Raw genomic sequence first — 25433 nt, 5'->3', positions numbered from 1 at the left:
TGTTTTTTTTTTTTTGAGATGGAGTCTCACTCTGTCGCCGGGGCTGGAGTGCAGTGGCCGGATCTCAGCTCACTGCAAGCTCCGGCTCCCGGGTTCGCACCGTTCTCCTGCCTCAGCCTCCGAGTAGCTGGGACTACAGGCGCCCGCCACCTCGCCCGGCTAGTTTTTTTATATTTTTTAGTAGAGACGGGGTTTCCCAGTGTTAGCCAGGATGGTCTCGATCTCCTGACCTTGTGATCCGCCCGTCTCAGCCTCCCAAAGTGCTGGGATTACAGGCTTGAGCCACCACGCCCGGCCGGCTCTTTCTTTTTTTTTTTTTTAAAGACAGGGTCTCACTGTTGCCCAGGCTGGAGTGCAGTGGTGTGATCACAACTCACTGCAGCCTTGACATCCCTGGACTTTGGTGATCCTCCCCACCTCAGCCTCCTAAGTAACTTGGCCTATGGGTGCACACCACCACACCCATCTCTTTTGTAAAGATGAGGTTTCGCCATGTTGCCCAGGCTGCTGTCGAAGTCCTGGGCTCAAGCAATCTGTCTGCCTCGGCCTCCCAAAGTGCTGGGATTACAGGTGTGAGCCGCCACGCCCAGCTCCAGACTCCGCTCTTAACGGCTTTCCACTTTCTCACCCACAACCTCAGCTCTAATGGGCTGCAAAAGGCCTTCTTCAAGTATGGCTTAAAGAAAACCATACTATAACTAACTGTATATAGTGGTATTTGCACAAACTCATGGTGCACATTTTCAACTGGGTCCTTGACCCTTACAGACACTCTTCTGCTAGCCTGGAAATGTGTCTTCTTGATTTTACATAGAGGCTATTTCATTTTCACACTCTTTTCTGTTTATCCTCAGCATATGACTTTGCCCCTGCTTCCTACAGAAACTAGAAATCATTGTTTAATAAATTCATTCATTTTCTTATTGTCACTAAAAATTGTAACAACATCCACATGCATCCTTTTCCCCACCCTCTCCTTCCTTTCACAACGGGCAGGGAGTCCCTTTTCCTGTCCATGCTGCACTCTGAATCCCATCTATATTCCTGTACTTCCTTCCCTTCAGGGACCTTGCTCCTCTAGCAATTCCCTGTCACTCCTGTATTTTCAGCCTTTGCCTCCTTCATCAGTTAAACATGTTATAACATTATACTCCCAGAAACACAAAAGTATAAGCTCTAAATAATACATATGAAAAAATGTGGAATATCAATGATTAATTTGGCTAGTACGTTGGTGCAAGCTTTTGGAAATATTATTAGCAGCCATTTTCTGTTATTTTATGACTTAGCAAAATGTAAAAGATATCTTATGATTGCCATAAATTCCAGCCTAGTATAATTACAATTTTAACTTTAGGGACACTTTGCAATATCTAAGAAAGCTCCTGAAAATTTTCATGTTTAAAGCTTTTGTTAATTTAATTGGATTTAAAAAACTGCGTGATGGTATGACAAATTTCACAGGGCCCATAATTTATAGAAGAACTAATTTAAAAAACATTAAAGTAAGAATTCTAAATAAAATCATTCCCGTTGAAGAAAAGTAAGGTGAGAAACAACCTTAAAAGTTAACTAGTTAGGGAACCATAAAGTAAAGAGGAGTGATATATTAGTATCACTGTGAATATAGTTTGAAAAATTATCAGTAATATGATAATATCAGTATTATGATAATAGCTTTCCTTGTTTTAAATTATGATATTTTTGGAACTTTAAAAAACATTGAGAGAGGGGTATTTTAAATAAAAAAGAAGGGAATGGGTTTTTTTTTTTTTTTTTTTTTGAGACGGAGTCTCGCTCTGTCACCCAGGCTGGAGTGCTGTGGCCGGATCTCAGCTCACTGCAAGCTCCGCCTCCTGGGTTCACGCCATTCTCCTGTCTCCGCCTTCCCGAGTAGCTGGGACTACAGGCGCCGCCACGTCGCCCGGCTAGTTTTTTGTAGTTTTTAGTAGAGACGGGGGTTTCACCGTGTTAGCCAGGATGGTCTCGATCTCCTGACCTCGTGATCCGCCCGTCTCGGCCTCCCAAAGTGCTGGGATTACAGGCTTGAGCCACCGCGCCCGGCCGAGATACGGTTTAAAATTTTGTTGAAAAAAATTGTTCTACAGAGCTTAATTGACTCAGTGTAGCTATCAGGTAAACTGGAACTAGTGGGATTAGGATATAATTCAGAAACTTAGATTTCGTTGTTTTTTTTTTTTTTTTTTGAGACAGAGTCTCACTCTATTGCCCAGGCTGGAGTGCAGTGGCGCAATCTCGGCTCACTGCAACCTCTGCTACCTGGGTTCAAGCACTTCTCCTAACTCAGCCTCCCAAGTAGTTGGGATTACAGGTGCCTGCCACCTCACCCAGCTAATTTTTGCATATTTAGTAGAGATGGGGTTGCACCACGTTGGCCAGGCTGGCCTTGAACTCCTGACTTCGTGATCCGCCCGCCTCGGCCTCCCAAAGTGCTGGGATACAGGCACGAGCCACTGCGCCCGGCCAGATTTAACGTTCTTTTCTCTTTCTCTCTCTCTTTTTTTTTTTTGACAGTCTCACTGCGTCACCCAGGCTGAAGTGCAGGAGGCACTTGGATTTTCATGCATTCTTCTTCATTCCTTAAATCTAATCAATCACTGAGCCCTACAATTTTATCTCCTGTGTCTGGAAATCTTTTCCACTTCAAAATCCTTATTGCCACGACACTAGTTCAAGGCTCTTCTTTCTTTTCTTTTCTTTTTTTTTTTTTTGAAACAGAGTTTCGCTCCTTCGCCCAGGCTGGAGTGCAGTGGCGCAATCTCGGCTCACTGCAAGCTCTGCCTCCCGGGTTCACGTCTTCTCCTGCCTCAGCCTCCCAAGTAGCTGGGTCTACAGGTAACCACTACTATGCCCAGCTAATTTTTTTGTATTTTTAGTAGAGACGGGGTGTCACCATGTTAGCCAGGATGGTCTCATCTCCTGACCTCGTGATACACTGCCTCGGCCTCCCAAAGTGCTGGGGTTACAGGCGTGAGCCACCGCGCCCAGCCCAATGCTCTTCTTTTCTGGAATATCTGAATGGTCTTCTCTCTCATAAAACCTATCCTTTATTCTGCTGCCAGAGTGATGAGCACATCTGACCAAATATCCTTCACGTAGCCTTCTTCAGGGCCTCTCATCACTGAGTTAATCAACAAGCTACCTCTATCTTATGGTGTATAAAACCATTACACAGGTAAGCACGTACTTCCCAGCCTCCGTTCTCCTCACCTTACGCTTACTGCTTTATCAACTCTACTGCTTCTCATTCCCTTTACAAACCACACACTTTCATGCCTCTACGTCTTTGCTCCTGCTGTGTTATCATTCCCTCAAATGCCTCCCTGCCCAAACCACTTTTGCCTGTTAATCCCTGCTAGTTTGTCAAGATTCAGCTTTGTGTTTCTTCCAGAAAGCCTTCCCTGATCACCAAGTCCCAACCTTCACCACAGGGCACACTAAGTGATCTCTGTGCTACCCAGATACCCTATTTATCGAAGAAAGCACTGACTACAATGTGTTTACATGTTTTTCTGCATGTTTACTAGTTTCCAGAAGGTACTATCCCTAGTGTTTGAGGGGTAATTTGACACATAATAGCATATATCACATTCAATAAATCTTTATTAAACTAGATTCAGCTGAATAAGATGCAGGTCTCCTGCCTCCCAAGTCAGTGTTTTTCCCCACTATTCTGTACTGCTTTTTGATATTTGTTTTAAGACTGTGGTTAGTGGAGTAGCACAGGGAGGCGCACTGTCTCACTGTGCATGGAATTATTATCATTGGGAAGATGGTAGACAGGACACTGTATGTTTACAATAATCATATAAGGTAAGCATTGTCATGTCCACTTTTTGGATAAAGAAATGAGCTTAGGGAGGTTAAATAAGTACTTAAAACTAATGTTAGTATAAAGCTTTACTGGAACATGTCATGTCTATTTGTTAATGTACTGTTTATGGCTGCTCTCACACTGCAACCATGGAGTTGCATAGTTGTGACAGAGACCATATTTTACTCTTTAGGCCTTTGCAGAAAATGTTTGCCAACCCTTGTGCTAGAGAATGAGAGACTACATGAAGCAGAGCTGCAGTGTCCCAGTTGAGACCATCTTAGAAAAGCCAGCAGCCAGCGAACCCATCAGCAGACTGCAAATTCAAGAGTACAGCCAAGATCAGCCAATCCTGTTCCAATCAGGAGAACTGCCCAACCAACTCAAAGACTCATGAAAATGACAAATGGTTGTTGTTTTAAGTTGGGTTGGTTTGTTTTGCCTAAAGAACAACTGATTGCTAGGGGCATGGTTCTTTGTTGCAGACAATAAGTTACTAAAAAGAATTACTGTATTCTATGAAACAAATATTATTTTCTATAAGTTAGAATATTTTGTGCATACTAATTTTAGTTTCTATTTCATAGATTATAAATACTATACAGATCCACAAAATCCACAAACAGTATTTTAGTTTTATGATCTGCAGTTCTGGGAAATGAATATATTCTGTTTCTCTTTATTTCTTACCCATAAAATTTCCCTAAATGAATGTAAATATTTGCATTTACCTTCGAAATTCTTTATAATGAAGTTTTCTTTGTCCTCTTTTTCCAAAGAAATGCATCTGAAGAGTTGTGTTAATTTCAGGTTCTTTCACTGTTGCTTCCTATTAAAAAATTACAATAATTTAAAATAATTATAAATAAGAAAAATAGAATCTGTAGAGTGGAACTCTTAGAATAATATCCAGAAAGGATTCTTCTTACAACAACACCAACAACAAAAGCTGTAAAAGAGGGATAGAGCCATTCCTTCTGTTATTTTGCATAACACTCCATAACCATTGTTGCTAAGTAGGCAAGAAGCAGTAAGGGCTAAAATACTCAAGGTGGACTTCAGCATGAGACAAGATCTTAGATCAGGCCAAAAAGTAAGTTTAGAATAGTGAAATAAATGTTAATTCAAAATATGATCTCTAGGCCTTTACTAATGAAGCAGGACTGAGAGAGTTAAAGCAAGAAAGTCTTTGAGCTTTTGTTGAATGTTGGAAATACTTGCAAAACACTTTGCTTTTTTTTTTGTATTCTCCAGAGCGCCACTGCACTCTAGCCTGGGAGACTGAGTGAGGCTCTGTCTCCAAAAAAAAAAAAAAAGACATTTTTACATATATTAACTTAAAAGAGAAGAGTGTGGAACAATGTATAGCATGTTACGGCTTATATTAAAACATATAAGCATAGAAAAAATAACACAGATGTATCTATTTATTTACATGTATACTTATATATGCATAAAAATCTCTGAAGAATACAAAATACAAGAAACAAAACGCTTTTCCTAATTATAAAATTAACAGGTGAGAATTCCATTAAATGTAGTAAGTGAGGCAGATTCGCACATTCTTAATTCTTTAATAAAATAACAAAAATAACAAAACTGCTAAAAAACAAAAAAACCATTGGCAACCAAGTAACAAAAGCAGGTACAAGGTTAAGCCACAAATTTTGAAAAAGAGCAGTCAGAGAAACACTCGACTCAGGTGTGGGACAGTCTAGCGTGTCTCCTAATCCTACCACCACTCCCAACCCTGCTTCTCAGAAGTAGAAGGGGGATGTCAGCTTACTGCCTTAGGAGGAGTTCATCAACACCTTGAATTCTGTGATAAGTAGATTAACAGGGCGAGAAGACAACCCTGAGACAAGTCATGGCAAACTCCTCAGAAGAAGGTCCTCCCTGGAGCTTGGTGGGACTTGAGCAGAGTGAAGAAGGGGCTTCAAGGGCTTCTAGCTTTCAGGGCACTATGTTAAACTGAGGGAATAATCAGAATGGGGTACACCTTGGAGGGTGGAGTGGGCTGTGGTCTGGGACATTTTAATAGACTCACAGAGAGACAGTGGAGTCTAGGTGCTCTAGCAAGGGTTACATTTAGACCAGGGAACTCCCTTCTCTCCTTTAGTATACAAAATGGTGGACCAAATGCATCACCTGCAGCTCAGGGGAAAAGATAAATTAGTTCTAGATAGCGTGGGAAGAGTATTAAGGAGACTCTCATTCGTGCTCTACCAGAGCAGAGAGGCTCTGGATAGAGCATGAGCATGAGGAAAATATAAGGCATGACAACTATACAAAGACACTGTAGCAAGAAATAGCAAAACAACAAATCAGGCAAAAGGCCCAAAAACCCAGTCTAGAAGAACTGATAACCCAAGGAACAAATGAGTACTCCTCACGAGACCTTTAAAGAAACTACCTTTTTATGTTGAGGTAACTACAGATTTCACACACGCAATGCTAAGTAAGAAACAATACAAAAAGATCCTCTGCCTTTACTCAGGATCCTCCAATGGAGGCATCTTACACAACTATGGTAAAATATCACAACTTCACAGTCAACATACAGAACATTCCTTCACCACAAGGATCCCTCAGGTTGCTTTTATAGCCACATCTTTCCTCAGCTCCCACCCTCTGACAACTATTAATGAATTCTCCATTTCCATAATGTCATTTCAAATCATGTTTATATAGAAATCATACATTTTTGTAATCTTTAATCAGTTTGTAACTCCCACCTCTGACAACTATTAATGAATTCTCCATTTCCATAAGTTGTTCATTTCAAACGTGTTATATAAATAGAACCATACAGTTTGTAACTTTTAAGTACTGGCATTTTTTTTTTTTTCCTCAGCATAATTCTCTGGAGACTCATTCAGGTTGCTGCATCTTTCGCCATATCAATTGTGTTTCTTCTTATTGCAGAGCAGTATTTCATGGTAATGGAGTCCCACAGTTTATTCACCAAAAGATATCTAGATTGTTTCCAGTTTGGACTGGATGCTGCCAAATTGAGCTGCTAAGAACATTTGTGTACGAACACAGGTTTTAATCTCTCTGGGGTACAATCCCAGGAGCACAATCACATTTTCCAGAGTGGTGGTTTTACATTCCCACTAGCAATGAGTGATTCAGTTTCTCTGCCTCCTTGCAACCATCCAGTGTGTCAGTGGTTTGTTTTTAGTCATTTGGAAGGTGCTGAGTACCCTTTTATGTGCTTGTTTTTGCCTATTTTCTTTGGAGAAATATTGGAAGTCCTTTGTCCCGTTTTTAATTGGGTTGTTAATCACTTTGTTGTTGAACTGTAAGAAGAGCTCTCTATATATACTGATAGTAGACCCTTATTAGATATGTGATTTGCAAGTACCTTCTTCCATCATGTTGTCTTTTCACACTCTTCACTGTGTCCTCTGATGAACACAAATTTTTTTTTTTTTTTTTTTTTTTTTTTTTTGAGGCGGAGTCTCGCTCTGTTGCCCGGGCTGGAGTGCAGTGGCCAGATCTCAGCTCACTGCAAGCTCCGCCTCCCGGGTTCCCGCCATTCTCCTGCCTCAGCCTCCCGAGTAGCTGGAACTACAGGCGCCCGCCACCTCGCCCGGCTAGTTTTTGTATTTTTAGTAGAGATGGGGTTTCACTGTGTTAGCCAGGAGGGTCTCAATCTCCTGACCTCGTGATCTGCCCCTCAGCCTCCCAAAGTGACAAATTTTTAATTTTGATGAAATCCAACATATCTACTTTTTCTTCTGTCGCTTGTGATTTTAGAAATCATGATCTGAGAAACTGTTGCCAAATCCAATGCCATGAAACTTTGTTCTTATGTTTCCTTCTAAGAGTTCTGTAAGTTTAACTCTTACATCCATTTGAATTAATTTTTATATATAGTGTGAGATAGGAATCCAACTTTATTCTTTTACACACAGATATCCAGTTGTACCAGCAACATCTGCTGAAGAGATTTCATTACTTTTTGAAAACTGTAAATGGTATTATATTTAAAATTGTAGTGTCCCCGGTGTTGACTGATAGTATATACACATGTGACTGATTTTGTACATTTTCTTGTACCTGGTGACCTTCCTAAAATCAATTATTAGTTCTAGAAGTTTTGTTTTGCTTTGTGATTTTTTTGCAGATTCCTTGGGAGTTTCTACAGAGACAATGCCATCTATGAAAACAGACTGTTTCATTTCTAACTTTCCAGTCAGTAGGCCTTTTATTTCCTTGTCTTGCCTTATTGGAGTGGCTAGAACTTTCAACACTGTATTGCACAAGAGTAGCAAGAATGAACACCCTTGCCTTGCTCCTGATGTTAGCAGAAAATAATTCGGTCTTTCATCAATAAGTTTAGCTGTAGGTTTTTTATAGATGCTCTTTACCAAGTTCAATGCCCACCTCCCTGCCCTATTTGTTTTAATGAGTGCTTTTAAAAAAAGTACGGGCGGGGCACAGTAGCTCACACCTGTAATCCCACCAATTTGGGAGGCTGAGGTGGGTGGATCACATGAGGTCAGGAGTTTGAGACCAGCCTGACCAACATGGTGAAACCCCGTCTCTACTAAATACAAAAAATTAGCTGGGTGTGGGTGGCATGCACCTGTAATCCCAGCTTCTTGGGAGGCAGAGGCAGGAGAATCGCTTGAACTGGGAAGGTGGAGGTTGCAGTGAGCCAAGATCGCGCCACTGCACTCTAGCCTGGGAGACTGAGACTCTGTATCAAAAAAAAAAAAAAAAAAAAAGACATTTTTACATATATTAACTTAAAAAAGAAGAGTATGGAACAATGCATAGTATGTTACCGCTTATATTAAAACAGAAAAAATAATATAGATGTATCTACTTATTTACATGTATACTTATATATGCATAAAAATCTCTCTGAAGAATACACAAGAAACTGAAAGCAATAATTGCCCAGGGAGGAGAACTGTGTGACTGGGAGGGAAATTCTGTTCTACCTACACACTCCGGTGCACCACCTGAGTTCAGGAACATGTAAATAGAGCACATATATTTAAAACAGTCATGTATTGCTGAGAAATGCATTGTTCAGTGATTGTCACTGTGCGAACATCAGAGTGTACTTACACAAACCTCGATGGCATACCCCACTACACACTTCTGCTATACAGTACAGCCTATTGTTCAGACTACCATGTATATGCAGTCTGCTGTTGACTGTAAAGTTATGTGGTGCATGACTATTAAAAAAATTAAATTGCTGATACCAAATCTATTGGTAACTATTGGGAATATCTGAACAAACAGAATAGAGTAGCTATTATAAATATCAATTGTTTGGAAATCATCTGTACATACCTGAGATCCAGTTTCATTAGTTTTCACTGTCATCATGTCATCTTGTTTACTTATGATCTTCTGCAGCTATAAAGATTGCAAACATGAGTTTACATGTGTGCCTACCAGATTTTTCAAAACAACCTAAAAAACAGATGCCAACTTGTTGTTGCTATAAAATATATACTAGTTGTTTGCTAAATATTGACTTAAATTCTTTCTAATCATAACTCCTATTATCTTTTTCTCTTAGACAATGTAAGAATCAAAGGACAAAAGAGATAACAAAAGTATTAACAGTATTATTACTATAATTTTCTACTAAGAAAGCTAGCTTATTTAATAGATACATGTTCTTAGGCAGCACTCTATAAGAACTTCAAGATTATGCTGTCCTTTCAAGAGAATTTTTATTCATAATTAGTTGTATCACTAGTTTATGGCAACATTTTCAAGCAAATAGGTTTTTTTTTTCTTCTGAGACAGAGTCTCGCTCTGTCACCCAGGCTGGAGTGCAGTGGCATGATCTCTGCTCACTGCAAGCTCCGCCTCCTGGGTTCACGCCATTCTCCTGCCTCAGCCTCCTGAGTAGCTGGGACTACAGGCACCTGCCACCACGCCCAGCTAATTTTTTTGTATTTTTAGTAGAGACGGGGTTTCACCATGTTAGCCAGGATGGTTTCGATCTCCTGACCTCGTGATCCACCCGCCTCAGCCTCCCAAAGTGCTGGGATTACAGGTATGAGCCACTGTGCCCGGCCTATAATTTTTAAAAAGCTATTTATTTCATACACATAGTCTTCCTTTTCCCTTTATGCATTTAAAACACATTAAAATAATTTAAAGACTTACATTTCTACTGATTGGGATATTGTAAATAGTACTTTGAAATTGAGTACATTAAAAAACCTACCTGCCTTTCAGAATCATTTGTATCAATCCTCATATGGAAAGCACATTTAAAAAAGAAAGCATTTTAAAAGAATCAGATGTAGACAAAATCCCAAACTATGGATTCAAATCAGTTAGGAGACAAATCTCTATCCATTTTTTTCTAGGCTATTTAACAGTTTGAAAACTGCTGCAATTAATTCCATATTAATTATTTTGAATTTAGCCATTTCTATTATGTTTGTTTTAGGCAAGTGGTTTATTTCTAGTTCTCTAAATCTCTCAGCCAGTTTTCAATGCCCCCCTTTCCCCTACTTATTTATTTTAGGGAAAAAAGTTAAAAAGCTTTATATCTATTTTGCCTTTTATTTTAAAATTTGACAATCAAATAATGCCAAGTTCAATATCCAAACATTTCTCCCCGTGCTTATTCCCCTGGAACCTCTTAAAAATGTTTATTACAGAAAATTTCAAACATAAGTCAAATGAACATAATTCTACAATAAGTCACCATATAGACATTATTTATCTTCAATAATTATCAGTATTCTGCCATTCCTGGCTCATCTGTACCTCTGCCTGCTCCCTGTCCCCCTCCCAATTATTATTTACAGCTCTTCAGGAAAAATTACATATATTAAAATGTACAAATATCAGCCATACAATTTTGACAAAGTTTCTTTGTGTCTCTTCCCAGTCAATCCTGGTTTCTCTTTTATTCTTGTTCCCACAGAGACAGTTCTGTTTTCCCCACCTAGTTTCTCCTAGTTTAGAAACTGAAATAAATCAAATTAAACAGTATGTATTCTTTTGTATCCGCCTTCTTTCACTCAGCATAATGGTCTTGAGATTCACCCATGTTGTTTGCCTGTCAGTAGTCCGTTGCCATTTATTGTTGCGTTTTATTACATTTTATGAATACAGCACTATTTATTCATTCATCTGTTGATAGATGTTTTCATGGCTCCAGTTTTTGACTATTGTGAATCAAAATGCCACAAACATCTTTTACAACTCAATTTTGTGGATGTGAGTTTTAACTTTTTTTGGATAACAGATCTGTTTAACTTTATAAGAAACTGCCAAACCATTTTCCAAAGTGAATTCTGGTTCCTTCACATTCTCACCAGCATTTGATGTGACTAGTCTTTTTAATTTTGGTCATTCTCTTAAGCGTAGTCATATGTCGTTGTGGTTTTAACTTGCATTTCCCTGATAACTCATGTAAAAGGTATCTACATTTATTTAAAAATAACTCTAGCAGGTATATTTAGTATGACAAAACTATAATGCTACTATATTAAGTGTGCAGTCCTTCCCACCAATATGAAAGCAACGTGAAATAAAAGGACCACCTAAGAGCAACCGATACTAGGAAACAGATCTGTCATTAATCTACTGTTTAGAGAGACTGCACTAAAACCCTGGCATGTATCCCACATAAGCACATGTACCATTGATCAAGGTAAAGATTAAATGGATTAACCATTACTGGCTTTGATCACGGTTGGTATTTTTTATTATTAGCTGACAGAGAACAGCTCACACAGACAGTTGGTACTTTATGAGTTCTTGGGATAAAGAAGTAAGCAATACACTTACTAACACAGTTTTCAGATCTGAATGCTAATGAAACATGAATATTCACAAAACACAAAAGTAACAAAGTGAGGCAATCTGTATTTTAGGACATCTTCACAAGCCTTTTATTACCATACTTCATTATTACTTTTACATTTGCGACTCAAATCACTTTGTTGCATTTTAGGTATTAAAGTGATTCTCATTACTTTTCTAGTACATATATGGTGGGGAGAGCAATAAATAAAGTCTACTAGGAAAACATTTAGATAAGCTAAGATAAATCCCTGCTTTTAAAATACGCTTTTTTGATGTGAAAAGAACTATTTGGTTCTTTGAAGAAAATTTCAAATAGAAGACGCTACATACAGCCAGGCACAGTGGCTCAAGCCTGCAATCCCAGCACTTTGGGAGGCCGACATGGATGGTCACCTGAGGTCAGGAGTTCGAGACCAGCCTGGCCAACATGGTGAAACCCTGTCTGTACTAAAAATACAAAAAATGAGCCGGGCACAGTGGCACATGCCTGTAATCCCAGCTACTCGGGAGGCTGAGGCAGGAGAATCGCTTGAATCTGGAAGGTGGAGGGTGCAGTGAGCCGAGATTGTGCCACGGCACCACTCCAGCCTGGGTGACAGAGCGAGGCTCCGTCTACACACACACACACACACACACACACGCATGCTACATACTTAGGTTTACTAATACAAAGACCATGAAAGTGAAATAACTATTCAAATAATTAATGTAAAAGTAGTTTTTCCTCTTCAATGCTTTTTTTTTTTAATGACATGCTGTATCAGCTCTATGGGTTATCAAGTTTAGTGGTTCATTTCTACGATGAGCACAAAGAATCTTCTTTCATGTTTACAATGGTGACCTTTATACACTTAAAAACAAAATCAATGATGTATCTTTACATATTCTTTCTGATATTTTCTTAATTCATGAGGTGATCATAAAACAATTTTCCAACATTTATGGAGACATCTGTGGTATTCAGAAATTGTTCCATAAATTCAGCATGCTAAGCTATTGCGTGAAAAAATGTATCAGAAAGGATTTTAAAGTAGGTATGCATAACAATTTCAGGTGTAGAGGCTGCAGGTACAATAAGGACTGTACAGTGAAAGGCACATCAATGTAGCCCCGTGAAAACAACAACAATATGTCTTCTATTGCCTTTTTTCATGTTCAGTTTCATGCTCAGAATCTCCTTTGTCTGCAGACTTTGTGATCTGGCCACACATCACTAAACATTACCACAGTGTATCAAAACTTTGGTGCTGATGAGTATGACGCCCACTATTATTACCGGGGGCTCCGCTACGCCCACTTTATAAAATTGCCTCCAGCTTTCCTATTCTCGGATGTGTGTACAGTGGGTCCAGTACTCCCAAGATTTGGCTCTGTGTGCCTTGTGACTCCCAGGAATAAAAACAGAAATAAAATCCTTCCAGGTCGGAGAGGATTATGGTAAGTGCAAATCCTCATGGCTTAGCTAACCTAACAGAATTTCACTGATTTAGGTACATGGCCTTTTCATACAAATTACCCCCTATGAATAACAATAGTTTTAAATCTATCCATTTCTTGTCTTCAAGGTAGAGAGAAGTAACTGCATGGTACCTTGTGACTTATGGCACTGGTATTTCAGGTCCTACTTGTGCAAACATGTTTCCTTCAAATATTTATTTGAGCTATTTGATTAAGTCCTCAAATATCTCAAATGAATATTTTTATCTACTGCTACCAGTTTTGAAGTTCTTTTTTTTTTTTTTTTTAGACGGAGTCTTGCTCTGTCGCCCAGGCTGGAGTGCGGTGGCCGGATCTCAGCTCACTGCAAGCTCCGCCTCCCGGGTTCACACCATTCTCCTGCCTCAGCCTCCCGAGTAGCTGGGACTACAGGCGCTGCCACCTCGCCCGGCTAATTGTTTGTATTTTAGTAGAGACGGGGTTTCACCGTGTTAGCCAGGATGGTCTCAATCTCCTGACCTCGTGATCCACCCATCTCGGCCTCCCAAAGTGCTGGGATTACAGGCTTGAGCCACCGCGCCCGGCCACCAGTTTTGAAGTTCTATTCACTCCTCTTCAGCCTTTTGCTCTGTGGTGTCGGTCCCCACGACTCTTTTGAAACTGCTCTGTAATGGTTCCTACTGACCTACACAATTTCAGGGGCTCTCTACTCAGTCCCCAACTAGCTGCCCAGTTTTTATTGTTAAGAGTTTGGTGTCTTTATTTTTTTTTTTACTATTTTTGTTATTATTTTGAGACAGAGTTTCGCTCCTGTAGCCCAGGCTGGAGTGTGATGGCGTGATCTTGGCTTACCGCAGCCTCCGCTTCCTGGGTTCAAGCGATTCTCCTGTCTCAGCCTCCTGAGTGGCTGGGATTATAGGCACGCACCACCATGCCCGGCTAATTTTTTGTATTTTTAGTAGAGATGGGATTTCTTCATGTTGGTCAGGCTGGTCTTAAACTGCCGACCTCAGGTGATCCGCCCGCCTCAGCCTCCCCAAGTGCTGGGATTACAGGCGTGAGCCACCGTGTCTGGCCCCGAGTTCGGTGTCTTTGAACACTCCCTCTCCAGTTGCTCTTGTCTTCCTCAGACTCCATTATCCTGCACTCTCTGGAATTCTGCTCACTGTTCTGCTCCTTCTCTGGTGCATTCTTTGGCTTCTCAACCTCAGTTTGACCTCGTAAACGAAACACTGCTCCCCCAAGTCTCTGGTCTTATCCCTTTTCACTCTATATTCTTCCCCTTTGGGGTCTTATACTTTCAGGACATAATTATCCCCCTATGAGGATGTTCCCCAATCCTGGCCACATTACTGATCTCCAGTTGCTTGCTATACTTGTCTATCTGTAGGAATGTCCATTCAATTGCTCAAGCCCAACATTTCCAAGCTCAGAGTCAGGATCTTTCTCAACTCACGTCTCCTAAGAATTCTTCAAATGAGGAGGGCTGACACTGAGGAAAGAGCATAGGCTCCAGAACAAGATGGATTCTGAATCAATTTGCATACAGTAAAATGAACCACCCCCCCTTTGAGTCGGAGTCTCGCTCTGTTGCCCAGGCTGGAGTACAGTGGCGGGATCTCGGTTCACTGCAAGCTCTGCATCCCGGGTTCACGCCATTCTCCTGCCTCAGCCTCCCGAGTAGCTGGGACTACAGGCGCCGCCACCACGCCCGGCTACATTTTTGTATTTTTATTAGAGACGGGGTTTCACCGTGTTAGCCAGGATGGTATCGATCTCCTGACCTCGTGATCCGCCCGCCTCGGCCTCCCAAAGTGCTGGGATTATAGACGTGAGCCACCGCGCCCGGCAAATGTACCCCTTTAAAATGCATTTTTTGCTTTCAAGATCATGCACTGGAAGAGTTTTGACAAATTTATATACCAATGTAACCACCACTCCAAAGAAGATCTAAAATATTTCCAGTACTCCAAAAGTTCTCTCGTTTTTCTTTGCAGTTAATTCCTCACTCCCTCCTGGCCTCAGGCAACCAGTGATCTGCTTTTATTAGGCAAGTCCCCTTTTCTGAAACTTCAAATAGATATAAACATACAGTATGTACTCGTCCATGTTGCTGCATTTATCAGTGGTTTGTTCCTTTTTACTGTTAAGTATTCTATTGTATGGATCCTATTTGTTTATCCACTCACTTGATGAACATTTCAGTTGTTTCTAGTTTTGGCTATCATGAATAAAGCAACTATGCATATTAATATACCGGTCTTGGGTGAATACATTTTCCTTGACTAAATAAGAGTGGAATTGCTAGGTCATATGCCAAGGATATATTTTACTTTAAAAGAAGCTGCCAGGTTTTGTTTTCTAACATTTGTGTATCATTTTATTCCCACCAGCAATGTACGAGGTTCATTTGCTTCATATCACAAAGGCTTTTTAAAAAATGTCATAAGCCATTTATGTACACGCCTAATTTGTTATTTACATAAGCACTCATTAATTCATCAATGATAGCTAGTATGTGCTAAGCACTATACTATATATTTATCTATGTTTTCTTTTCTCCATAAAGCACTGCAAAAGATTAAAGACACTTAACCCTAACTGGCACATATCAAACTGTTGACGTGCATTGAGTTATTTTTTATTTTTATTTTTTTGTATTACCACCAAATTTTTGGGAACAGAGTGAAATTTACTTGTTGGGTGTTCTAGAGTTACATCTTAGAAAATACCATTTAAACACATTTTCAGCTCTTCAAATATTAGCCTTAGAGCTAATTCCTGGAAAATTTGTACCAATTTATAACTATTGCGGCATTTTCACTTTTTCCAATTCTTTATGAAGGCTTAAGTTTTATTATATTATTTTGTATTTCTTTAATAATTTTAGTATTTTAGCATAGCTTCAACACATATTCTTTAAAATATATATATCCTATGGAACTCTTACCATATTATTTGCTGAAATCATAAAAATATAACCCTAAAAAACAGATACTTCAGCTTACTTCTCTTTTCGGAATCTTATACAGTTCACTTATTGGTGTCTTCACGGCTGTATTACAGAAAATTTAGTATTTTTGAATGTCCAAATAATTTCCTGATAGTTCATATGCAAACAATGAATACAATTTGGATTTTAATGGAAATGTGAAATCATCACACAAACATCCAGGTATTTTACGATAAACCTAAAATAGTTAGCATCTACTTACCTTAAAAAATTCCCTTTTCTCAATCATCTCATTACCATCTGTATCCAGCATTTTAAAAGCAACATGAAATCCAGAATGGGGTTCTGCAGTGAAGTGAAAAATGAATATTTAAATGTTGATGAAAAGCAAGTTATTTGCAGATAGAGAGATCTTCAAATTTGACATAAACTAGCAGAAACTGTATGAGTAAGTGCCTACTCAGAAAAATAATGATTTCTTATAACAATTCCAAAGGCTGATATTTGGTGTTATGGCTTTGTTCCCTGTCTTTTCCAACACCCTTTCCATAGGTGCTGCTGCTCTGCCCAGTAAGTGTTCTGCCTTTCAATGCAAAATTAGTTTGTAGGCTTAATTTATTTCTTTAGCTCTAGTAGGGGCTTTTCTATATTCTTACAGTACATTGGTTATTTTCAAATTAATGATTACTTTTTATTTCCCTTTCTCAGAGTACTTAAAAAAAACAACAATGTATTTTGCAATCATTTTAGACTTACAGAAATCTTGTAAAATAGTACAAAGAGTCCAGAGAGTCCCCATATACTCTTTCCTCAGCTTCCTCTAATTTTCTTTTCTTCTTTTTTTTTTTTTTGAGGCGGAGTCTCGCTCTGTCGCCCGGACTGGAGTGCAGTGGCCAGATCTCAGCTCACTGCAAGCTCTGCCTCCCAGGTTTACGCCATTCTCCTGCCTCAGCCTCCTGAGTAGCTGGGACTACAGGCGCCCGCCACCTCGCCCGGCTAGTTTTGTATTTTTTAGTAGAGACGGGGTTTCACCGTGTTAGCCAGGATGGTCTCGATCTCCTGACCTCGTGATCCGCCCGTCTCGGCCTCCCAAAGTGCTGGGATTACAGGCTTGAGCCACCGCGCCCGGCCTTCTTTTTTTTTTGAGACAGGGTCTCACTCTGTCACCAGGCTGGAGTGCAGTAGTGTGATCACAGCTCACTGCAGCCTCAACCTCCTGGGCTCAAGCAATCTTCCCACCTCAGCCCCAACAAGTAGTTGGGACTACAGGTGTGCACCATCACACCTCGCAAATTTTTAAATTTTTTTTGTAGAGATGGGGTTTTACCATGTTGCCCAAGCTGGTCTCAAACTCCTGGGCTCAAGCTAAAGTGCTGGGGTGAGCTACCACACCTGGTCTTCCTCTAATGTTAACACTTACATAACCACAGTACATCTATAAAGACTAATAAATTAACATGGCACAGCATTATGAACTACACTATCGACTTTATCTGGGTTTCATGTTTTTTCACTAATGCTGTTTTCCTCTTCCAGGATTAAATATAAGATACCATGTTGTATTTATCTGTCATGTCTCCTGAGTCTTCTCTAATCTGTATCAGTGTCTCAGTCTCTCCTTGTTTTCCATGACCTCCACATTTTGAAGAGTACTGTTTAGGTATTTTGTATAATGTCAGATAAGCATTTTTAAAGCCAAGACTACCACTATGATTCTCTTGTTCAACAAACTTCCTATTAAAGAGACAAAGCAATGGGCTGCTACAGTGCACAGGAGGTAGAAGAGACCCACAGGGATAACCTAATCCAACATTATCATTTTGAAGATATAGAAACTAAGGTATCAATGTTTTTAATGATAAAGACATAAATACCAAACTTTTAAAATCCTGTTTGGTAAGAACAAAGAATTTCACATGATCTCTGAGAAAAACTATGGGATACTTACTAGTGAGGATTGTAAGCAAAAAAAGATACTCAGTATATGAAATTAGCCCTGAAAGAGAGAAAATAAAACATACCAGAAAATAAGCTTTAGAATATACAGAGACATTAACATTGAAATTTCACCGAATAAAAAAGTAATTTTACTTGAAATTACCTCTCTTTGATACAGTGGAAAATTTTGTAATAGTTGAAGTAGAGTCCTAATACTTAAAAAAAGAAAGTATGGTTCATCAGGTACTGTTACTAGTAAGGAGGTTGTGACGGTTGGTGGTAAGTGTCAGTTTGACTGTGTCAGACTGAACATCTTGAGCAGCCAGATCAAACACGGTTTCTGGGTGTGTCTGTGAGATGAGCATTTAAATAGGTAGACTTGGTAAAGCAGGCTGTCCTGTCCTCCCTAGTGAGGGTGAGCATTATCCACTCTGCTGAACAAAAGCAGAGGAAGGAGAAATTCACCCTTTTTTTGTGCCTCACTTCTTGAGCTGGGACATTTTATCTTCTACCCTCAGACTGGGGTTGACACCACTGGCTCCCCTCGTTCTCAGGCCACCAAACGAGGACTGAATTACACCACCAGCTTTTCTGGGTCTACGGCTTGCAGATGGCAGATCACAGGACTTCTGTACCTCCATAATTGCATGAGCCAATTCTTCACAGTGAATCTATCTGTATCTCCTATTGGTTCTGTTTCTGTGGAGAACATTGACTAATACAGAAAAGGAATGGAAGTTGGCTTGCAAATAACAGACATCCATGACAAGTTTTATTTACATGGCACTTTACGTAACTTCTAATTAAATTTTACTATTCACAGCATCTCAAGTGAAGCAAATTTATAAATTCAGTAGAATAACAGAGACGGATATATACTGAGAGTCAAATTACATTATTTAAAATGTAGTAATTAGTTCTTTGTAGCAGTTACTTTATTTTCCTTTGGAAAATCATTCTTAGACAGTCTCAAATATGCAGTTTGGGTAGGATGACCTTACCTTTGCCTCTGCAAGTAAATGCTAATTGGCTAAAGCCAATCACTGCATTTCTGTGGAACTGACGCAGGGATGGGCAAGTAGCTCAGGCCCAAGCTAATAAGCAGGTTGCACTAGTCTGGTTCCAGGGACCGGTTCAGGGATGGGCTCACATCTAAGTTGGGCCACTCAGAGTGGTACAGCAGGATTTCTGATGCAAATGCTGATAACTGACTTTCACATTTTATTTTGTGCTGGGCTTTGGTGATGTGAGAATGTTATTCTCAGGAATATGAGGCAATGGAGAGAGTGCCTGGAACTGCCAGAGGCCAGTATTTAGAGCACGAGAATGTAGCCAGTCTTTAACTGCCAGGTCGGAAAATGAAGATGGTGATGTTTGAGCCCTGGATGAAGTTGGGTTTGAAGCTAACTGTGTCTAGTCACTAAACTTTCTTGCTTGCTCAAGTATATTGTGTCAGGTTTTAGGTTGCTTACAATGAAAAAAAGTACATTAAATATAGAGACGATATTTTAAAACCATGGCTTCCTGATAAGCTAAACAACAATTGTTCCCTCCGGATCAAAAGATTGGTATAATAGCAAAATGCACAATTAACAATTAAAACACTTTTTTAGTCATGGAAAACTTGAATCATATGCAACAACAGAGACAATAATATGAATTATATATAATTATACTAAATAACACAACGAAACTCAGCGCCAATAATTGTCAACTCATGGCAGGTCTTGCTTTACCTATATTCCTTTTCATTCCCTACCTCCCACTGGATTATTGTGAAACAAAACCCACATACACATATCATTTCATAGTAAAAAATTCAGCCTGTGTATCTAAAAAAACCTCCCTGTCAAATAGTTACCACACCTAAAAAAGTATCAATAATTCCTTAACATTTTCAAATTCAAATCAGCATTATCAATTTTCCTGTTTTACACAAGTTTTCAGGTGTATTCAGATGAGCATCCAAAGAAAAGTCCTTACATTGCACTTGGTAAGGAGGTCTCTTAAATCACCTGTTTTAAATATTGTGGTAAAATAAACATAACATAAACAATTCAGCACTTATACCATTGTTAAATTTGGTAGCATTAAGTACATTCACACTGTTGTACAACCATCATCAGAAATTTTCATCATGCTAAACAGAAGAACTGTACACATTAAACATTAACTCCTGAATCCCACCACCCATTCCTGCCCCTAGCCCCTGTAAACTCTATTCTACTTTCTGTCTCTGTGAAGTAGCCTATTCTATCTAGGTACCTCATATAAGATGAATTATACGATATCTGTCCTTTTGTGACTTTTTTCACTTGGCATAATGTTTTAAAGGTTCATTCATACTGTAGCATGTGTCAGAATTTCCTTCCTTTTAAGGCTGAATAATATTCCATGGCACGTATGTACCACATTTTGTTTATCCGTTTACCTGCTGATGGACACTTGGAGTGTTTCTACCATGTGGCTACTGTGAATAATGCAGCCACAAATATTGGTGTGAGCCCCTGCTTTCATTTCTTTTGGGTATATACCCAGAAGCAGAAGCAGAACTGCTGCATCATACGGTAATGCTGTTTTTTTTTTTGAGACAGAGTCTGGCTCTGCCGCCCAGGCTGGAGTGCAGTGGCACAATCTCGGCTCACTGCAAGCTCCGCCCCGGGTTCACGTCGTTCTCCTGCCTCAGCCTCCCAAGTAGCTGGGACTACAGGCACCCGCCACCACACCCGGCTAATTTTTTGTATTTTAGTAGAGATGGGGTTTCACTGTGTTAGCCAGGATGGTCTCGATCTCCTGACCTCGTGATCCGCCCGCCTCGGCCTCCCAAAGTGCTGGGATTACAGGCTTGAGCCACCGCGCCCGGCCAATGCTGTTTAATTTTGAGGAATCACCCTACCTTTTCCACAGCAGCTGTGGACATACAAATTTCTACTAAATTTTCCACATCCTCAACACTTGTATTTTCCGCTTTTTTTTTTTTTAAGCTGCCAACCTAATGAATGCAACGTGCGATCTCATTGTGGCTTTGCTTTGCATTTCCCTGATGATCAGTGATGTTGAGTATCTTTTCATGTGCTTATTAGCCATGGGTATATCTTATTCTGAGAAATTTCTATTTAAGTCCTTTTCCCATTAAAAAAGTTTTGTATAGTTCTTTGTATATCCTGGTTATTATCCCTTATAATACATATGTATACAATTTGAAAATATTTTCTCCCATTTGTGGATCTTTTCTTCACTCTCTTGACAGTGTTCTTCGATTCACAAATGTTCTTAATTTTGATGTAGTCTAATTTATAAAGACATAAATACCAAACTTTTAAAATCCTGTTTGGTAAGAACAAAGAATTTCACATGATCTCTGAGAAAAACTATGGGATACTTACTAGTGAGGATTGTAAGCAAAAAAAGATACTCAGTATATGAAATTAGCCCTGAAAGAGAGAAAATAAAAACATACCAGAAAATAAGCTTTAGAATATACAGAGACATTAACATTGAAATTTCACCGAATAAAAAAGTAATTTTACTTGAAATTACCTCTCTTTGATACAGTGGAAAATTTTTGTAATAGTTGAAGTAGAGTCCTAATACTTAAAAAAAGAAAGTATGGTTCATCAGGTACTGTTACTAGTAAGGAGGTTGTGACGGTTGGTGGTAAGTGTCAGTTTGACTGTGTCAGACTGAACATCTTGAGCAGCCAGATCAAACACGGTTTCTGGGTGTGTCTGTGAGATGAGCATTTAAATAGGTAGACTTGGTAAAGCAGGCTGTCCTGTCCTCCCTAGTGAGGGTGAGCATTATCCACTCTGCTGAACAAAAAGCAGAGGAAGGAGAAATTCACCCTTTTTTTGTGCCTCACTTCTTGAGCTGGGACATTTTATCTTCTACCCTCAGACTGGGGTTGACACCACTGGCTCCCCTCGTTCTCAGGCCACCAAACGAGGACTGAATTACACCACCAGCTTTTCTGGGTCTACGGCTTGCAGATGGCAGATCACAGGACTTCTGTACCTCCATAATTGCATGAGCCAATTCTTCACAGTGAATCTATCTGTATCTCCTATTGGTTCTGTTTCTGTGGAGAACATTGACTAATACAGAAAAGGAATGGAAGTTGGCTTGCAAATAACAGACATCCATGACAAGTTTTATTTACATGGCACTTTACGTAACTTCTAATTAAATTTTTACTATTCACAGCATCTCAAGTGAAGCAAATTTATAAATTCAGTAGAATAACAGAGACGGATATATACTGAGAGTCAAATTACATTATTTAAAATGTAGTAATTAGTTCTTTGTAGCAGTTACTTTATTTTTCCTTTGGAAAATCATTCTTAGACAGTCTCAAATATGCAGTTTGGGTAGGATGACCTTACCTTTGCCTCTGCAAGTAAATGCTAATTGGCTAAAGCCAATCACTGCATTTCTGTGGAACTGACGCAGGGATGGGCAAGTAGCTCAGGCCCAAGCTAATAAGCAGGTTGCACTAGTCTGGTTCCAGGGACCGGTTCAGGGATGGGCTCACATCTAAGTTGGGCCACTCAGAGTGGTACAGCAGGATTTCTGATGCAAATGCTGATAACTGACTTTCACATTTTTATTTTGTGCTGGGCTTTGGTGATGTGAGAATGTTATTCTCAGGAATATGAGGCAATGGAGAGAGTGCCTGGAACTGCCAGAGGCCAGTATTTAGAGCACGAGAATGTAGCCAGTCTTTAACTGCCAGGTCGGAAAATGAAGATGGTGATGTTTGAGCCCTGGATGAAGTTGGGTTTGAAGCTAACTGTGTCTAGTCACTAAACTTTCTTGCTTGCTCAAGTATATTGTGTCAGGTTTTAGGTTGCTTACAATGAAAAAAAGTACATTAAATATAGAGACGATATTTTAAAAACCATGGCTTCCTGATAAGCTAAACAACAATTGTTCCCTCCGGATCAAAAGATTGGTATAATAGCAAAATGCACAATTAACAATTAAAAACACTTTTTTAGTCATGGAAAACTTGAATCATATGCAACAACAGAGACAATAATATGAATTATATATAATTATACTAAATAACACAACGAAACTCAGCGCCAATAATTGTCAACTCATGGCAGGTCTTGCTTTACCTATATTCCTTTTCATTCCCTACCTCCCACTGGATTATTGTGAAACAAAACCCACATACACATATCATTTCATAGTAAAAAATTCAGCCTGTGTATCTAAAAAAACCTCCCTGTCAAATAGTTACCACACCTAAAAAAGTATCAATAATTCCTTAACATTTTCAAATTCAAATCAGCATTATCAATTTTCCTGTTTTACACAAGTTTTCAGGTGTATTCAGATGAGCATCCAAAGAAAAGTCCTTACATTGCACTTGGTAAGGAGGTCTCTTAAATCACCTGTTTTTAAATATTGTGGTAAAATAAACATAACATAAACAATTCAGCACTTATACCATTGTTAAATTTGGTAGCATTAAGTACATTCACACTGTTGTACAACCATCATCAGAAATTTTTCATCATGCTAAACAGAAGAACTGTACACATTAAACATTAACTCCTGAATCCCACCACCCATTCCTGCCCCTAGCCCCTGTAAACTCTATTCTACTTTCTGTCTCTGTGAAGTAGCCTATTCTATCTAGGTACCTCATATAAGATGAATTATACGATATCTGTCCTTTTGTGACTTTTTTCACTTGGCATAATGTTTTAAAGGTTCATTCATACTGTAGCATGTGTCAGAATTTCCTTCCTTTTTAAGGCTGAATAATATTCCATGGCACGTATGTACCACATTTTGTTTATCCGTTTACCTGCTGATGGACACTTGGAGTGTTTCTACCATGTGGCTACTGTGAATAATGCAGCCACAAATATTGGTGTGAGCCCCTGCTTTCATTTCTTTTGGGTATATACCCAGAAGCAGAAGCAGAACTGCTGCATCATACGGTAATGCTGTTTTTTTTTTTGAGACAGAGTCTGGCTCTGCCGCCCAGGCTGGAGTGCAGTGGCACAATCTCGGCTCACTGCAAGCTCCGCCCCCGGGTTCACGTCGTTCTCCTGCCTCAGCCTCCCAAGTAGCTGGGACTACAGGCACCCGCCACCACACCCGGCTAATTTTTTGTATTTTTAGTAGAGATGGGGTTTCACTGTGTTAGCCAGGATGGTCTCGATCTCCTGACCTCGTGATCCGCCCGCCTCGGCCTCCCAAAGTGCTGGGATTACAGGCTTGAGCCACCGCGCCCGGCCAATGCTGTTTAATTTTTGAGGAATCACCCTACCTTTTCCACAGCAGCTGTGGACATACAAATTTCTACTAAATTTTTCCACATCCTCAACACTTGTATTTTCCGCTTTTTTTTTTTTTAAGCTGCCAACCTAATGAATGCAACGTGCGATCTCATTGTGGCTTTGCTTTGCATTTCCCTGATGATCAGTGATGTTGAGTATCTTTTCATGTGCTTATTAGCCATGGGTATATCTTATTCTGAGAAATTTCTATTTAAGTCCTTTTCCCATTAAAAAAGTTTTGTATAGTTCTTTGTATATCCTGGTTATTATCCCTTATAATACATATGTATACAATTTGAAAATATTTTCTCCCATTTGTGGATCTTTTCTTCACTCTCTTGACAGTGTTCTTCGATTCTCAAATGTTCTTAATTTTGATGTAGTCTAATTTTATTATTATTATTATTATTATTATTATTTTTGAGACAGAGTCTCACTCTGTCGCCAGGGCTGGAGTGCAGTGGCCGGATCTCAGCTCATTGCAAGCTCCGCCTCCCGGGTTCACGCCATTCTCCTGCCTCAGCCTCCCGAGTAGCTGGGACCACAAGCGCCCGCCACCTCGCCCGGCTAGTTTTTTGCATTTTTTAGTGGAGACGGGGTTTCACAGTGTTAGCCAGGATGGTCTCGATCTCCTGACCTCGTGATGCGCCCGTCTCGGCCTCCCAAAGTGCTGGGATTACAGGCTTGAGCCACCGCGCCCGGCCTTTTTTTTTTTTTTTGAACAAAGTCTCACTCTGTTGCCCGGGCTAGAGTGTAGTGGCACAGTAATGGCTCACTGCAGCCTTAACCTCCCAGGTTCAAGTGATCCTCCCACCTCTCAGCCTCCTGAGTAGCTGGGACCACAGGCATGTGCCACCATGTCCAGCTAATTAAAATACAATTTTTTTTTTTTGCAGAGACAGGGTCTTCCTATGTTGCCCTGGCTGGTGTCAAACTCCTGGGCTCAAGTGATCCTCCTCCCTTGGCCTCCCAAAGTGCTGGGACTGCACCCAAAGTGTTGGGACTGCAGGTGTGAGCCACTGTGCTCGGCGTTCCTGTCTCTTATGTCTCTCTTAACATATAGGTTTTCTCCCTTGTCTTTTTTGCCCCTACCTTTCAATGTAATTGTTGAAAAAGTCATTTGTCCTATAAAATTTCCAACAGTCTATACAATTCTGATGACTGTATG

The 25433-nt window shown here is 39.8% G+C and overlaps 1 protein-coding gene across 2 annotated transcripts in view; it reads right to left on the bottom strand.

Moving 5' to 3' along the window:
• MICU2 (mitochondrial calcium uptake 2) overlaps positions 1-25433 on the bottom strand; it is a 120777-nt gene that overhangs the window by 16373 nt on the left and 78971 nt on the right. For both annotated transcript variants that reach the window (XM_017886323.1, XM_017886313.1), the window contains 4 exons: positions 21356-21403; positions 16294-16376; positions 9152-9217; positions 4567-4664 (listed from right to left, as the gene is read on the bottom strand). In XM_017886323.1, coding sequence (XP_017741812.1) covers positions 4567-4664; positions 9152-9217; positions 16294-16376; positions 21356-21403 — 295 coding nt within the window. The remainder of the gene's footprint in view (positions 1-4566; positions 4665-9151; positions 9218-16293; positions 16377-21355; positions 21404-25433) is intronic.

Source organism: Rhinopithecus bieti, unplaced genomic scaffold (assembly GCF_001698545.2).
Source record: "Rhinopithecus bieti isolate Rb0 unplaced genomic scaffold, ASM169854v2 scaffold_1014, whole genome shotgun sequence".
Taxonomy (NCBI): Eukaryota; Metazoa; Chordata; class Mammalia; order Primates; family Cercopithecidae; genus Rhinopithecus; species Rhinopithecus bieti.
This window is presented reverse-complemented; position numbering and strand designations above follow the sequence as displayed.